The following is a 16,978-nucleotide window of genomic DNA, read 5'->3' as shown; positions in this document are numbered from 1 at the left end:
AGGTTTGAATCCCTTTGAAAACCTCTCGATGAACTCACCTCCAATCCGTGTGCGAAATGCCACTCCCATGCTGCACATGGAGGTGTTCGCTGAAATGGTGGCGGCCACCATTCCTGCACACCGAGTCCCATGGCTGAAGAGAAAAGGTTGAGAACATCAGAACATAAGCTGGGATACATATTGTATGAGGGGGGCTATTTCTGTTACATCAAACCAGCGAGAAGACGGAAATCTTAACGGTGCTGGGAATTTGCATATTCATTTATGCATGCAATTACAGGAGAATGGGGAGAAATTGGAGCATGAATTAAAAGCAAGGGTCAACGCATGGAAAAGGAGAACCAAGTTGGAAGAAGTTCTCACTAGTTGGCAGCCCTCTCGGAATATCTCGGCGGAGGAAGCCGTTCTTGTCCGTTCACATCAAAGCTGGCGAGAGCATCCTGAGCGAGATTGGATTATGAGGAGCAGCACATAACAAGATGCCAGCAGCTATCCATCTTCGTTTCATCAAACCAATCACAAAGAGCATTATTCACCAGTCCACTCCTCACTTAAGTGGATCAGACATCTAATGTCCATTCCAATAGTCCTCTCCAAGCATTTTGGCCCAAAAGTCTCAGCATGGCTGCCATATCAGTCTCTGTTATGCACTCTTACACTAAGAGCTGTGCTAAATCGATCATGATTAATGTACCCTCCCATCCCGGGGGTACTTACGTAATTCAGTTTCAGGTTTGGATGTTCTCCATCGATGCCATAATCTAAAACGGACACCACCACACCCCTGCCGGTGTAACCCCTCCTCCAAGCCCCACCAATATTCATGGGAGGCAGACGGCCTTTGGAGTCCTTGCTGCAGAGCTGCGTAACAAATAGGGAAAATCCCAAATTAGTCTCTGTAGAGTAGAAACAATGTTTGCCTATACATCTGTAATCATTATGGAGAGTGATAGGATAACTGCCAATAAATTGGAAAAAATAAAGGCTGTTAGAACAGGATTAATCAGAGGGAGCAAAAGTACTCTCACTGTACTTCCGCAAAAGTACTCATTCCTACACATAGGTAATGGGAAAAAACACTCAATGTAAAATCTTCCCAATGTAATTCTGGAATACTATATTCATAATCATATTCTTCTTTTTTTCCCCCTTTCTTATAAAACATTAAGATCACAATGAAGGTTTCATCATCTTTTTTCTCATCTTTTCGTGTGTTCTTATCAGCCACACAATTTTGACAGTGGGCAGACGGCAGTGGACCAGTTAGTACATTGGGTTGTCAGATGACTGAAGCATCAATGGTTTGAATATCGGTGTTCCACTGTCAAGGTGTCAAGACATTGAACTGGAAATTCCTCCGCGGTTGGCATTGTAAATGAGAATGTGTTCTCAATGTCCTTACTTGGTTAAATAAAGCATAAAAAATACACAAGAAAAGGACAGCTTTACAATTGACTCACATTGTTCCAGTACTTGTCTTTTAAGTGCTGGAAGTGAGTGTAGTTGTGCTGGTGGTGAGAACCAGCACATTTTGGGTTCGTTTTGCTGAATGAGTACAGAGTTCTTTTCACTCTTTTCTGGATCACTTGCTGTTGGAGCCATTCCACCTAAAAAAAATAAACATACAGTATATGTTTGTAAATATGCTTGAAGGTATGACAAATTAATGATTCCCTTTTTTGTGCTTATCAAAATAGTGTGAGCTGGCCAGATCTGGTCCTTGAGCCTTGAGTTTAACACCTGTGCTCTAAATCATCTGTAGGCCAGATATATGGGGGGGCCGGGGTGGGCACGGCCCACCCAGACGTGAGTCGTGCCCACCCAATCAAAATGTCGGGAATATCTATTGTAGCGTTGCACACGGAGAGTTAGTCTCACCTTCTTTTTTATTGCAGGATTAACGGTTACTGTTGGCCGCAACCACGCCGAACAAGCAATCACCAAAACAAGTTGTTTTTCCAACCTCGTTTGTTATCCGCGCGCTTCCTCTTTCTCCTCCAGACACATTCTTGCAGTCGGAAATCCGGGCATTAATCACGTCACCAGCCACAACAAAGCGTCACCATATTGAAATGGGGGCAAAACACGAGTCACAAGCAGTTGCTCTGTCGTTCATTGTAGTACAAACGCGTTGAACTTTTGTCTTATTTGCGGTCTTTTTTTCCGTCGGAATGATTAAAAGTTGCCGTGTTGCGGGTTGTCACACAAGGAAGAGTTCGGAGCTGCATTTGAATTTCATCAATCTTCCTCGTGAGAAGAAAAGGACAAGCAAATGGCTGAAATCAATCAATCGAGGAACAGTAAAAGAAGATGGTTCCGTGGACCATTCTCGCCAGTGGGAACCTAAATCCAGGCACATTTATGTTTGCAGCCGACATTTTATTACTGGTGAGTAAACTTTAATCGTTTTTTTTGTGTGTATTTTTTGCCCCAATTAGCTGCTAGGATTCAATATATTGGCAGTGGTTATTATTACCGTAAACGACAACTCACAACGCGTTATTTTTCTTTTGCCGTGAACTGCTCTGATCGGTCAATCGGTATATATTATTGGCCTGGTGGGAATTGGTTACGGTATTTTGCCGTAACGTGTTCACGACTAAATAACGCTTGGAGGCGAATTACCGGTTACGGAAGAAATAATCACTCCGTATATAATACCAGTTTTCTTAGTTCCACACAGTACATATTCCACGTAATTGATAAAGGTCAACTTACTGGGTGACTTTATGAGGTAGTTGTAGATGTTTCCGAACTCCACTGCGGGCAATTCCTTGGATTGTTTATCCAGCTATCAGCTGTGACTTTGTATAGGCAGATTTGCATGCCAATACACGCTACTAGATATCGCCTCCTCGCGTCTGTCGGCAGTAACTCGTGATAATAATAAGTCATGTTTAAGACGTTTTTATGAAAAAAAGACGCAAAACACAGCTGAAATATATGAACTTCATACGTTTGTCTACGGATGTTTACCTGTGCGTGCACCCATCTCAAAATGGCGACACGTTGCTATGCGAGATGACGTCATCGTAATATCATGCCGACTGCGAGAATAAGTAGATGAAAAAAAAATAAAAAAAATAAAAATAAACTCTCAAAAAATTAATGCAGCCTCAACGGGACACAAGCCAGTGTCCTACTTGCGACTCTGAGAAATTCAGAGGGTAATAAAAAGCCTGCATTGGGTTTGTGTCACAAGGTGGAAGTGTTTTTTTAATATTTTGATTTGTTTTAATATTGTGTGCTGTGGATTGCTTTTAGATTTGTTTAGTTTTAACTTCCAACCTAATTGACACCAATCAGAACTTAAGCAGGACACCTGTAACACTCTGGTCAAGATAACGAAATGGAGGACTAAGCCAATTGGAGGCTGATGGGGGCGGGACAAAAGCGGTGCCACTGGTCAATAAAAGGCAAGGTGACGTGGACACTCGAGGGGGAGATCACAGGGCCACAAGAGCACAGGTCCACGAGGGCGCAGGGCCACGAGAACACAGAGCCACGAGGGCATGGAGCCAGGAGGACGCCGAGTCACGTCAAGTCTCAAGTCAAGTCAAGTGAAGTCAAAAGTCAAGTCCTGACGAGAGGCGCTGGAACGACCAGGCAGCCCTAGAGACTGGAGACAATCACCGGAAGGCCCTGGTCGACGTGTCACGACAACTGCAGCGGCAGGGTGACAAGCCCTGCCTCGGCTGTAAGTATTGCAAAGACGAGCGTGGCACGGGCGGAGCAGAATTATTATCTCCAGGGGCATTAGAGACTCGGGCACCCGCACTGCTGGTTGCTGTGTTTTGCACCTCGGGTTTGCAGACAGTGGAGAGACAAGAGCGACCGCCCGAAGGACGTTGGACTCCACCTGGCCAAGATCAACTTTGAGTGCCCTCCTCCAATTGTTGGCTTGTGACTTTTATGGTTTTAGCCCTTTTAGCATTTTTAGCCTTTTTAGTTTTTTGAAATTTTAATAAATATTGTGAACTGTGAAGTCTCGCGCATCTCCTTGGTCCCATGGGGTCGCTCTCCACCCGGTTTCTCACATTTCCCCCCCGTGACATTTGCCCCCTCAAGATATCTTAGTGCCCACTCTGGTGGGTAAACCTAGATCCGGGCCTGTCTGTAGGTGTAACTGTGAGTGCAAATCATGCTTGGTTGTACACTTATATGTATGTGCCCTGCCATTGGGTTGCAACCTGTTCAAGGTGCAGGATAATCCATATTTCACAAAAAAAAAAAAAAATATATATATATATATATAATAATAATAATAATAATATAAAAAATATATTTTTTTTACCCAGGAAAATAAAATTGGCATTCATTTTCAAACTCAGTCATCCATTCTGGTGAAATAAGAATCATCCCGAAATTCCTACTTTTCACTTGCAAAATTAGCACGTGCATTTTAGACAATGTTTAGACAATGGTGGCCCAGCAGTCATGTAATATTTTCATTGGTGCTATACGGTTGTATCTTGTTCATTGCAGGGATCATGTTAAAAACTGAAGGAACAACCATGCACTATTTATATACACTTTAACGCATAAAACCAATACGAAATATAAAATACAGGTATTATTATGTCCACTTGGAGTCAACATTTCATGGTTCATACTGTGTCTTTGAGGGCTTGGTTTAAAAAGTAGGGTTTGGCCTTTTGAATGGCATGGGGGTCAGCAAATAAGAGAGGTGTTGTGACTTCATTCCTTGGGCATCAGTTGTGGCTTACTACTACTATTGTACTTGTTATAAATTGTGGTAGGCATGATTTGGCTTACTACTTGTTATAAATAGTCTTTTTAGGTCAACAGATCATGACTAACTAATCATCAAATTTTGTGGCAGTATCTGGTTACTGTACCTCGGTCTCCATGGTGATGCGAGCTGTCAACACGTCGTTGGGCACTGTGGATCGCGCTGCTGTTGCGTGGTGGTGAAAGATGTAATAATTCTTTAGCCTTCGCATCTGGGCGCACAGATACAAAATGTCTTTAAAGCAGACAGTTCTGAAAGCTGAACATTGTAATGGCTTGTATACAGATAGCCTACACTCTGCAATGACTTCACAATGAAAAACTGTATGTATGGCGGAAAACACAGAGAAGACTGAAAAAGCAGTCTCTGCTCTTGCACTCCTCTTTATAAGAAATTGCTGTATTTTAAGCCAAAACAACTGTTGTGTTTGATAGAACAACATGTCTATGTGCTGCCACAGCAGACAGATTCATGGTGCATTAAGTCCCCCGAACTATTTTTAATTTTTCCGTTTTACCCTGGAAATCCCCGTTTACAGACGTCGCTTTTGTTTCAACCCAGCCATAAAACGAAGGTAATTAATTATATTTATTATTCAAAATGTCTGCCATTTTTATCTTTGAATCATTAATTGATGCCTAATATTTTGTTTAAAATTTTTTTTTTTAAATTATTCACTCGCATATTTTAAATTTTAAACAAATTACGTCACAATGAAAAAATTGGTGTCTGTACAAAAGTCATGGATATCTTCCTCATAACTATCGCTTAATTGCATTTCTTTTTGTTACTGTTGCATTTTCTCCGATATGTTAGATGATAATCGATCCAAACAAAGAAAAAAAAAAACAAAAAACCAAAAAAAAAACCTTTAAAAGGGTAAATATATGGAAAAGAAAATCTTGACCACTTCTTGATGTCTGCGATTTCTGCATCGCGACCCTTGTTATATTACCATGTTTCACCCCTAAAATCCCCCCAAAATCCAACTGTGGCCATTCACAGCTGTGCCCTCACCATACACGCTACATGGAGTTTTTAGATCGAAAGAAGTACACGATAATACAGTATCTTGTTAAAGTCATGGCATCTATAATTCTGCTCTCGCGTGCTCTCACCTCCAGATAGGGTTTTGCTGTTTATTTATTTATTATTATTATTTTTTAAATGCCCTCCTGTTCAAAAATTTTCTTCCCCCAGAAAATTGAGATTTTAAGCTTTCCAATGATCTATCACTCATGCATATTGGGCAATTTTGAAATTTGGCCAAATTGGGGGTCTCAGAGCAGAACTTCAACTCACTGAGTTTTTTCCGCTTTACATATATGGCAGAAAACATAGAACAAAAAACACACAGCAGTTTATTTTAAAAAGGGGTGCACTTTTAGGAAGAAATGTATTTATCAGCAAGAAGCAAGAATACTAGTTTGGAAGGTATTCTATGAAGTCGTTCTTCATCATTTGGTCATTTTGAAGAAAGCAAATTAATAAGGCTCCTGGGAAGTATCTTGAATAGTAATTGAAAATGCATAATTTAGTCTCTAGGTGACTCATACAGCACTAAACAGCTGATAAATTATCAATAGTGTCGTAACTGTACACTTGAGGGTCGTTTTTCATGCTGCGAAAACTTAGCCGTTACTCTGCGGCCTCGAGACGTCATCGCATAAGCAGCTTTCATTTCAGGCAGCACGGCAAGGTCATTTAATGAAAACGTACTTAAAGGATGATAATAATGAGGCGGGTGACAAGAATAAATTAGAGCTCTAATTAAAGATGTTGTGAGATTAAATATTTATTCCTGACCTTAAATCCTTCATATCAGAGGCCTATTCTCAAACAAAGGCTTATTCTCTCAATTGTTTTTAAATGACAATACTAACTTCTATATGTTTTACTTGTTAAAATAGAGATTATCTCCATTTCGCCCTCACCTATGAATGCATTTTTTTCCTTCCACCTTTTGAGTATTGCAGTGTACATGGGAAGGGGCAAATTTCTATATGATTAAAGTCTTGGGCCTACTGTGTTGAGGTTAACTGCTCCAATAATTAATATTATATGGCAGAGGCAAATTAAATGGGCGCGAGAGGTGAAAGACGGCGTAAATTAAACTCGACACAACCGTTGCCGTCGACGTAATTAAACTAATATTTTAACAGAATTCCGCTGTGGCTTACAGCGACACTTCATTACCTCCCAATTTATTTATTTATTTTATCATCTACTGGTTTACTGCAGCTGAAGGTGGCAGCTTCGACTGTCACGTTTGATCAATGTTTTAATACTTGATACCCCACACCTCCCGAATAGGATAATAAATATCACTCTGCCTGGACAGATGTTGCACAGCAAATAGTGGAGAGTAAATTTTTATTTACTGCCCCTCTTCCAAAACTACAATTTATGATTGCCGCTTGAATAATAAATGTTGTTTTATATATGGTTTGGCAGTGTTTGCTATATTCAGAAAGTCACTTCTTTGAGAACATTTTCATAGGTTTCAATATAAGAGTTGCATGCATATTGTGGTTTGCATATTGAGTCCTGTTTCTAGTATTTGAGTCAGATAGATTAGGATATTAAAATTTGTTACTTACCTGTCCCAGATTTGTGAATCCATATTTCTCTGCAATCCTGTTGGCAGATTTGGAACCTTGGTTTATCCGTAAGGCCCAGTCATTAGTATAAATAGCCGTTTGGCAATACTGCAACAAGGTTCCGATCCACATTGCAAAAAAAAGCTCCATTTTAGCCCGAGTTTCCCACTTCACGCGCTTATCATTCTAGGTTTGGATGTGTTTATCATTATTTAAAGTTGTAAATTGCTCGTTTTTTTCTTCCTTTAACAGGTTGGATCAAACTTGCTTCACTGCAGGGCAATCAGACTGGACTGGACTTGTCCTTCCTTAGGATAAGGCAGGTGTCAGATGGCTGGTCCAGCATTGATAACAGGTCTCCACAAACGCACGCGCACCCGCACTCGCATACACCACACGATGTAAAATGTGCATTAGTAGCTCTAAAGAAGCTATTTGAAGGTCAAAAACTGTCCTCACTCAATGCTAATAATTTGAGATTTGTCTATTTGTATTTGTATTATCCTGTTAGTACTTGTCTGAGGATTTTTTTATTTTATTTGAGTTATTATAAAGTATGAGATATTTGAGTTAATTGTTTGTATTTAAGTAAAAATCTAAATTGTTTGGGTTATGATTGTTCTATATGAGTATAAATCTGAGGTGGTAGAGCATTTCTGCATGCAGGGTTGAGTCGTTTTGCCTTTTTTGTTTTAAGACTTGAGCAAACATTGTGGACTTTGAATGATGTGGAAGGTGGACTAAAAGTATTTAAGGAATTAAGAGTAAATGTGTCATGATAATCAAGGACATACTGACTATTCTGTCACGATTTAGAGGGAAAAGCTAGTTATTTTCAGGCATTTAGAGTCGTGAGAGCCTTTTCACTGTCATATCCATCAACGTGTGGCCTTCATCTGCTGATATTTCTTTTTTTACATAGCACGACTAACCCCTCTTAAATCATCCGGATGGGCTCTAATCACCATCCGCCGCTCACACTTTGTGAACACTGTAAGCCTCTTTCCATCCCCTAACTGGCAAATGTTTTGAATAATATTGTGCCAAATTTCCAATAGAGTGATCCCCCATTCATCACAGGAGTTATGTTGCAGACCGACCCGAGCAGAGGCGTCGCATCCCATTAGGCAAACCAGGCAATTGCCTAGGGCCCCCAGCCAGTACGGGCCCCCAGAGGACCAATAGATTTATCGCACGCAGCTTTACTGCACTGTCGCAGCGACAAGTGCGACAGTTCCAGTGAAAGCCTTGTGTCTGAGTTCCCTGAAGGGGCCCTTCACTTGCTCTACCCCCCCACGTGACTCAGAGTTAGTGGCGATTTGGCTTTTTTTTAATTGGCGTATATCCAAAATGAAGAGAAGTTCTCCTTCTGGAATCGACAAAAGAAAGAAAAAAAAAGCAGAAGAGGAGAAAAGGAAGCAAGATAGCGGTGATTGTACTATGTTACTGTAGTTTTATGTCCTAATGTAGTAGAAGCCAGGCACTTTCAGTGTCCTAAAAAGTGCTCTATCAGACCGAGGCGTTATTATAATTTTATTAAATATGCTATTGCTCCAAGTCCAACTGTCCCCCTTACTTGCACACGCTCGAAGGGCCCCATGTTGCTCGTTGCCTGGGGCCCCCGGGGACCCTTGCTACGCCTCTGGACCTGAGATACATTTAAAGTCATCGGATTGACCATTGAAAAACTTAAGAGAAAATAAGTCATAATAATGGAGCAAAAATAAAGTTATGAGATTTAAACCCCTTTGAAAAGTAGAGCTGTTTTGGCAAACAGGAGTTATTGATCAGGTAGATCACTTAAGAAACATTCCCATCCCCCCTTTTGTATCACAATGTTAATACAACAATCAAGCCAAAGCAAAAAAGAAATGTGTGTTCTTTTAAGAATTAATGGCTGTCGGAGTATGTGCAAACAGAAGAACAAACGGTGAAACTGTGGGAGATTTTTTCAGTTTTTTTTTTTTTTTTTAACCTGTCCTGTTCCACTGGAAATTTATACGTCTAAATCAGATATTTTTTCTTGAATCTAGTCAAATCATTTTCTCCATCTTGTTTTCAATGGTTAAGACTAGTTAACAAATTAATGCGCCAAATTATTCCTCTCCAGTCAATATTAATATTTGTTTTTATTAAGTCCATTCAAAAGTTGGTCATTTTTTCACCTTAATCAAGAAAAGTTTGCTAACTAATAATGTTTTGAACAGTTCTTGAATTAAGAACATTTCTGACAAACAAGCTTTTTTTTCCCGATCAAACTTTTTGCTTAAAATAAGTCTGTTAACCTTATTTTCAGCTAGCTATTTTTCTTCTTTCAATAAATCTAAGTGAGTGAAATCTACTTGAAGCACTGGCAGATAATTTCACTAATTTGTAGTAGATTTATGTACACTGAAAACAAGGGAATTTAACTCGTTTTAAGGAGGTGTGTTTTTCCCAGTGTAGCTGCTCAGACACGGAGAATAGGAATCTTGAGTGTCCTTAATGGCTGAACAGTTAATGTGGGAGTTTGATATACTGTACTCCCATTGTGGTTGTTCATTGTTTTTTTTTTTAATTTGTTTTTTTTAATATTAACTCACCTGGACTTTGCCCAGGCCGAACGAGGGCTTTTCCTTCGGTTAAAGCAGGACTCCACATATATAAAGCTTACTACACATCTCATGAAAACATTTTTTATTTTTCATTTTAAGTGGGCCAAATCCATTATTTATAAGTAAAATAATGAAAATTGCTGCTGTAATTTCGTTTTTTAACAAGCCATGTAACTTGCTAATTATCCAAGGTTTTGAACAGGTGTGATATTGGTGTGTGGCCGCAGTGTACACATCTGATGTTGCTCACCGTGGTCCGCAGTGTGCTCAGGGAGCTTGTGTGTCAGCTCAGACACATGAAAAATTAGAGGGAACATTAGGTGGAGGGTTGTCCAGCTCCATGGAACTTTAAAACAACATGTGGACCAACCACATTAGCAGGGGTGCTGTAAGTCACTCACAGCAGGGGGTGCTGAGGATCGTATTTTGTTTTCCATATCCAAAAACAGCCGTTTCGGTCCAAATTAGTCATGCTCACCCTTTTTCTCCAAACAGGCGTGAACAATGGCTGTACACACGCATGCCAGATAGTTTATGTACTACTACTACTAGGCTACTACAAAGACAGTTATTTCACCTACAGTGTGTGTTGGAGTGCCCCGCAGCAGGATGGCGTGATGACACATGAACACATTTGAAAATTAAAAGGTTCAATAAGCCTCTGTTTAACACCCACTTTTCACAACGCTCAAATAAATTGCACACCAATATCCAGCAGTGCTCTACACGTTGCAAGCTCAACAACAACAGCGAACAATAATATGGTTTCAAAGCAAGCTATTTGAAGAATGGTCTAAATCTGCAGCTAACTTTTCCTCATTGGGCTATACTATAAACTATCAAAATCATCTTCATTTTTGACCTCGAATTAAATTTAAAAAAATTTTGTTTTTGTAAAGAAAAAAATCGCGAATTTGTTTTTGCGCCATGTTACTGCCTCCTCTGTCAACAGTTAACTTCTCCGTTCCAATAGCGCCTTATTCAATGTGGCCTGGTAGCAAGCAAGATGTTAGGTGGTGACCACGTTATTAACAACAACAAAAAAAACTTTTTCAACAGATATTTCTAACCCCCAAAGATAAATACGCTATTGTTTCAATATGTTTTATTTACTGATTTATTTTTTAACAACAACAATAAAAATCTACTAAAACTTTTTTCCCTCCCCAACACCAGGTGGTGCTGCAGCACCCCACTTCCTGTCACTGCACATTTGTGCACCTTGAATCTATGATTGATGTGCCTTATCGGTAGGGTGACCAAACGTCCTCTTTTCCCCGGACAAGTCCTACTTTCACTTAGTATCCTCGTCGTCCGGGCGGTTTTTGTAAATTCATAAAAATGTCTGGTTTTTATGATTTTTCACGGGACCAATTTGAAGAGAATTTCTACGGCCTCTGGGTGGCAGCAGTTGACATGGCTCCTACTAGAAGGGAGGGAAGGAGTAGTTCTTCTTGTTTTTGTTTTGTATCATGAGGCATTATCGCCATCTACTGGGTTGACGATTTGGCCACAACGCCTGCCCAGTTGTTCAGTTTTTAATGATTAATATGTATATAATGGCAACTGTTGACTTCTGTCGGAGCTTTGACTGTAAAATCCCGTTTGGTGTCGCATCGTTGCGCTGCCGATGATTGTAAACTTTTATAGCAAAGTTTGATTTTTGCCTCAGCTAGCTATCAGTAAGCTAAACCACGCTAGGCATTATGGGAAACGTTTTGAACTGCTACGTTTGGAAACATGCTGGTTGAATAGTTTGTCAGTTAACTTCGGTTATTGTTTGTGTGCAATCTAGAACATTGAATGAGAATATCAATTAAATGGGAATAACAATTTTTCAAGGACAATTGTCATGATAGTAATTTATAAAAATGTTTAGTTGGAACATAGCCCACTGTGTGTATGTGTATTGACTGGACTACATTTCCATGGGTCTGCATTATATATATACAGGGGTGCACATAAGTGGTCCGCATGACGTAGTCAAACGCGCTGGCCCTCAACGGCTTCCATACGCTTTTGCGTACCGATGGCTGACCACTGTATTTGCGGCGGACACGAGAAAATCACTTCTCAAAATGTCAAAGAGGCAGGCCCCACTGAGTAATTATTTCCGTTTTCCCCACCCCCGTCAAAAGACAGACAGACTACAAAGACGTCACCGGAGCTATCGAAAAAAAGGACTTTTGGTGAAAAGTGGCTGCAGGAGGTACCATGGCTAGAAGCAAATGATGCTCGCACGGAAATGTGGTGCTAAATCTGCCGTGAGAATCCCAATGACGCTGATAAGAGCAGCGCATTTTATGTAGGGTCAAATAATTTCAGCCATCCAAACTTTGAAAAGCACGAAAAAAACAGAGCATGTGGCGATGTCAGACAGGACCCCACTCACCCTATGGACAAGTGGCGGAAAAAAGTTAATGATGAACAGCGCCATGCTCTGACAAATGTGTTTTTGGTCGCATTTCACAAAGCTAAACATGCACGTTCAATGAGCTCTTATGAGGAGGACATCCCACTTTTACAAAGGCTTGGAGTAAATGTGTGAGCCGCATAATGCCCTTTATTTTGAATTAGTGCTTTTATGTTTTTTTCTTTACATTTCACTTCAAACTAATGGCAATTTTGTTGTGCCAGTTGATGTTAATCAAGTGTTGATTGTTAATATAATTAATTAAAGGTAATTGGCTCTAAGTAAAGCTTGTCATAATTTTATCGCATCAGGCGGCTCGGCTCTCAAGCTCAGTGAGGACCAAGTCACATCTCCAGGTCCTCCTCTGAGAACCTGGGCAAAAAAAAATATGTGCACCCCTGTGTATATATTATATATATATATATATATATACACACACATACATATACATATACATATCCAGTGCCTTGCAAAAATATTCGGCCCCCTTGAATCTTGCAACCTTTTGCCACATTTCAGGCTTCAAACATAAAGATATGAAATTTAATTTTTTTGTCAAGAATCAACAACAAGTGGGACACAATCGTGAAGTGGAACAACATTTATTGGATAATTTAAACTTTTTTAACAAATAAAAAACTGAAAAGTGGGGCGTGCAATATTATTCGGCCCCTTTACTTTCAGTGCAGCAAACTCACTCCAGAAGTTCAGTGAGGATCTCTGAATGATCCAATGTTGTCCTAAATGACCGATGATGATAAATAGAATTCACCTGTGTGTAATCAAGTCTCCGTATAAATGCACCTGCTCTGTGATAGTCTCAGGGTTCTGTTTAAAGTGCAGAGAGCATTATGAAAACCAAGGAACACACCAGGCAGGTCCGAGATACTGTTGTGGAGAAGTTTAAAGCCTGATTTGGATACAAACAGATTTCCCAAGCTTTAAACATCTCAAGGAGCACTGTGCAAGCCATCATATTGAAATGGAAGGAGCATCAGACCACTGCAAATCTACCAAGACCCGGCCGTCCTTCCAAACTTTCTCAAACAAGGAGAAAACTGATCAGAGATGCAGCCAAGAGGCCCATGATCACTCTGGATGAACTGCAGAGATCTACAGCTGAGGTGGGAGAGTCTGTCCATAGGCAAGGCAAGGCAAGGCAAGGCAAATTTATTTATATAGCACAATTCAACACAAGGCAATTCAAAGTGCTTTACATCACATGAAGACCATAAAAGTCACATTTAAATCAACACAACGTAAAAACCAAGACAAATGATCACATCTAATCACAGAATAAAAATAAATAAATAAAAATAAAACAAAAATAAAAATAAAGCAAAAACTACTACTACTAATAATCATTGAAATCAGCAATGGAGATAAGCACAATAGGAATAGAAGGCAGGACAACAATCAGTCGTACACTGCACAAATCTGGCCTTTATGGAAGAGTGGCAAGAAGAAAGCCATTTCTCAAAGATATCCATACAAAGTCTCGTTTAAAGTTTGCCACAAGCCACCTGGGAGACACACCAAACATGTGGAAGAAGGTGCTCTGGTCAGATGAAACCAAAATTGAACTTTTTGGCCACATTGCAAAACGATATGTTTGGCGTAAAAGCAACACAGCTCATCACCCTGAACACACCATCCCCACTGTCAAACATGGTGGTGGCAGCATCATGGTTTGGGCCTGCTTTTCTTCAGCAGGGACAGGGAAGATGGTTAAAATTGACGGGAAGATGGATGCAGCCAAATACAGGAACATTCTGGAAGAAAACCTGTTGGTATCTGCACAAGACCTAAGACTGGGACGGAGATTTATCTTCCAACAGGACAATGGTCTAAAACATAAAGCCAAATCTACAATGGAATGGTTCGAAAATAAACACATCCAGGTGTTAGAATGGCCAAGTCAAAGTCCAGACCTGAATCCAATCGAGAATCTGTGGAAAGAGCTGAAGACTGCTGTTCACAAACACTCTCCATCCAACCTCACTGAGCTCGAGCTGTTTTGCAAGGAAGAATGGGCAAGAATGTCAGTCTCTCGATGTACAAAACTGATAGAAGCATACCCCAAGCGACTTGCAGCTGTAATTGGAGCAAAAGGTGGCGCTACAAAGTATTAACGCAAGGGGGCCGAATAATATTGCATGCCCCACTTTTCAGTTTTTTATTTGTTAAAAAAGTTTAAATTATCCAATAAATTTTGTTCCACTTCACGATTGTGTCCCACTTGTTGTTGATTCTTGACAAAAAATTAAAATGTTATATCTTTATGTTTGAAGCCTGAAATGTGGCGAAAGGTTGCAAGGTTCAAGGGGGCCGAATACTTTTGCAAGGCACTGTATATTTGTCATTATTATTATTATTATTATTTTTCAAACTGCATTTTTCCATCCAGAGTGCGGGGGCACACTTTAAATATTCTAAAGTGATATAGACATCTTTGAGTGAACTTCGAGTAAAATTCAAGTACCTTGAGGCCGGGCTGAGTGTCCTCTTTTTTGCAAATCAAAATATGTTCACCCTACTTATCGGTGCTGCTGGGAGTATATTGCATCTATGGGTAGCATAGTCTACACACGCCCTGCAATTGCCTGGCAAAGCACTCCAGAGCATAATCCTTCACTCTTTGTGAATATGAAGGTGTTTGTGAGGTTTGATTATCCATCTGAGCTCTGCAATTGTCTGGAACATATCTCCGATATCGCTTCTTGCGAAGCTAGGCCCAAGCTAACCCAATGAACCTAACGAGATTAAGCATTAATTGAAATGCTGCCGATTTTCCTAAGTGGCTGACCCACCCATCAATATTCACTATTTTGCTGAAAGAACAGTAGATGTGGACTGCTGTAATGTTAAGCTCTTCACATAATGGGCCACTAAGAGAGAGGTTTAAAAGGCACCGCAATGAGACTACAAGCCAGAACAAGTCATCGTGTCCTCTCAAAGACTTCCCTGTGATCTGAGCAGGGAATGGAGCGCCTCAAGGAAAAAGGATTCATTTTTAATGAGAATAAACGCGGCAGCCAATCGGTGGAGGGTCATTAAATGAGCACGTTCACAGTAACCTACTGGTTGCTATTGTTTTCTCCTACTCCTTCATCTTCAGTAAGCATCTCCCACGGACACCCGACAGGGGTGCAAGCGATTATATTCAATCTGAACCTTGAGCTGTCAACAACAGCGAGCAGCTTTGTGATGTAACCTGGCTCTCATCCGGTGTCGCAAAAAATAAACGAGAGGAGCAAAGCACAACTTTGAAGTTGTTTAAAGCATCTTCAGAGACATGGGCTCGTTTTGATGTTGAAGAGCGCTCACTTTCAAGCAGTGACATTTTTCCCCTGGAAATAATAGAGACCTGCTGTCAACATGAGCTCCCACAAGGCACATTGTTCAATGTGTCATGCAAGTTATTTATGTTGTCTTGTCTATGTTATCTATATCTACAATATATATCTATATATCAATATATAATCTTAGGGTCGAATTCATCTTTATTTTGTAAAACAATCATCTGTCATCTATCAGGATTTTGTGAGTCTCTCACGATGGGTATTATTTTTTAATGTTGTATTAAACATCATGCGATCAAGTGCGTTCTGTCCACATTTTTCGTTTTTATTTGGTCACTAATGAGTATCCAACCTGAGTTGAAAGATGAGAGGATTCTTTCAAGTGTGTCTTGAGGGTTTGTTTATGAGCGTTGTTACTGATTCATGCACCAGTTTTCTGCTTTAAATTGCTAAAAATGTTTTTTTTTCCCCTCACCATTTTAGATTTTTTTTTCTTCAACAACGTCCTGTCTCAATGACAAGCTGAATTGAATACATTATACAATGTAGGAAGTCACATGCAAAGTAAATGATATTTTTTATAGACTCTCTCACTTTCAGATCAGTAGTTCTCATTTAAGCAGCCGACTAGACATGGTCGGCACAAGCACAAGGTCAATAACCCTCACACTGCACATTCAGTTCAAACAGATTGGGCGTCTATCTCTGTAAGAGGCACGGAAACATTTACGGACAGCCATCCCAGTTCAAATGAATTGGACTTGTATCGCCGTAAATTGCAGCCAGTAAGTTCAAGTCATATTGTCCAATATGTTGTGTATACCCAAATAGCAAAATATAACTGGACCGGACATGGGCCAGATCTACTGCAAATTTCGGCCCAACTTCGCAAAACGGATCCAGCCCAGTGTCTTTTTGAACAATGGACCAAACTCAGTTAGGAGTCACTTGCTGGATCAGCAACCAGTTTTGGGCCAGAAATGTTCCAAAGTAGCAGACAGGACATTAATGTATTGCCCGGTTATGGCACACATGTCACCCAATCTGGTTCAGATTTGTATCAAAACCGTTTTCAGTATTAAATTTGGAGTCAGTTTTGTTCAATGTATCATAGTGTAATGTGTTTATATTGCAAATTAAATTTTTTAAAAGCAATCATGACAACACTTATTTTTCATGCCATTTATTCATGCTAACTTATTACTGCAATGTACAACAACATAACATTGTTTTTTGAAAAAGTTTTTATTTGGAACAAGCAACTCAACATTAAAGATGACCCATTTTTAGACTGTAAACAACATATTGGATTTGTT

At 40.0% G+C, this 16,978-nt stretch overlaps 1 protein-coding gene across 1 annotated transcript in view; it reads right to left on the bottom strand.

The window, feature by feature from the left end:
* The window catches only part of LOC130906027 (proprotein convertase subtilisin/kexin type 5-like), an 82,200-nt gene extending 74,481 nt beyond the window's left edge, over positions 1 to 7,719 (bottom strand). The window contains exons 1-6 of the mRNA XM_057819899.1: positions 7,354 to 7,719; positions 4,860 to 4,964; positions 1,461 to 1,607; positions 718 to 861; positions 364 to 440; positions 39 to 133 (exon numbers count right to left, since the gene is read on the bottom strand). Of these exons, the coding sequence (XP_057675882.1) occupies positions 39 to 133; positions 364 to 440; positions 718 to 861; positions 1,461 to 1,607; positions 4,860 to 4,964; positions 7,354 to 7,503 (718 nt within the window). The 5' untranslated portion in view covers positions 7,504 to 7,719. The remainder of the gene's footprint in view (positions 1 to 38; positions 134 to 363; positions 441 to 717; positions 862 to 1,460; positions 1,608 to 4,859; positions 4,965 to 7,353) is intronic.
* Positions 7,720 to 16,978: the final 9,259 nt, after the last annotated feature.

This window comes from Corythoichthys intestinalis, chromosome 17 (assembly GCF_030265065.1).
Source record: "Corythoichthys intestinalis isolate RoL2023-P3 chromosome 17, ASM3026506v1, whole genome shotgun sequence".
NCBI classification, from domain to species: Eukaryota; Metazoa; Chordata; class Actinopteri; order Syngnathiformes; family Syngnathidae; genus Corythoichthys; species Corythoichthys intestinalis.
Note: the sequence above shows the minus strand (reverse complement) of the source record. Positions and strands in the feature narration are given on the sequence as shown.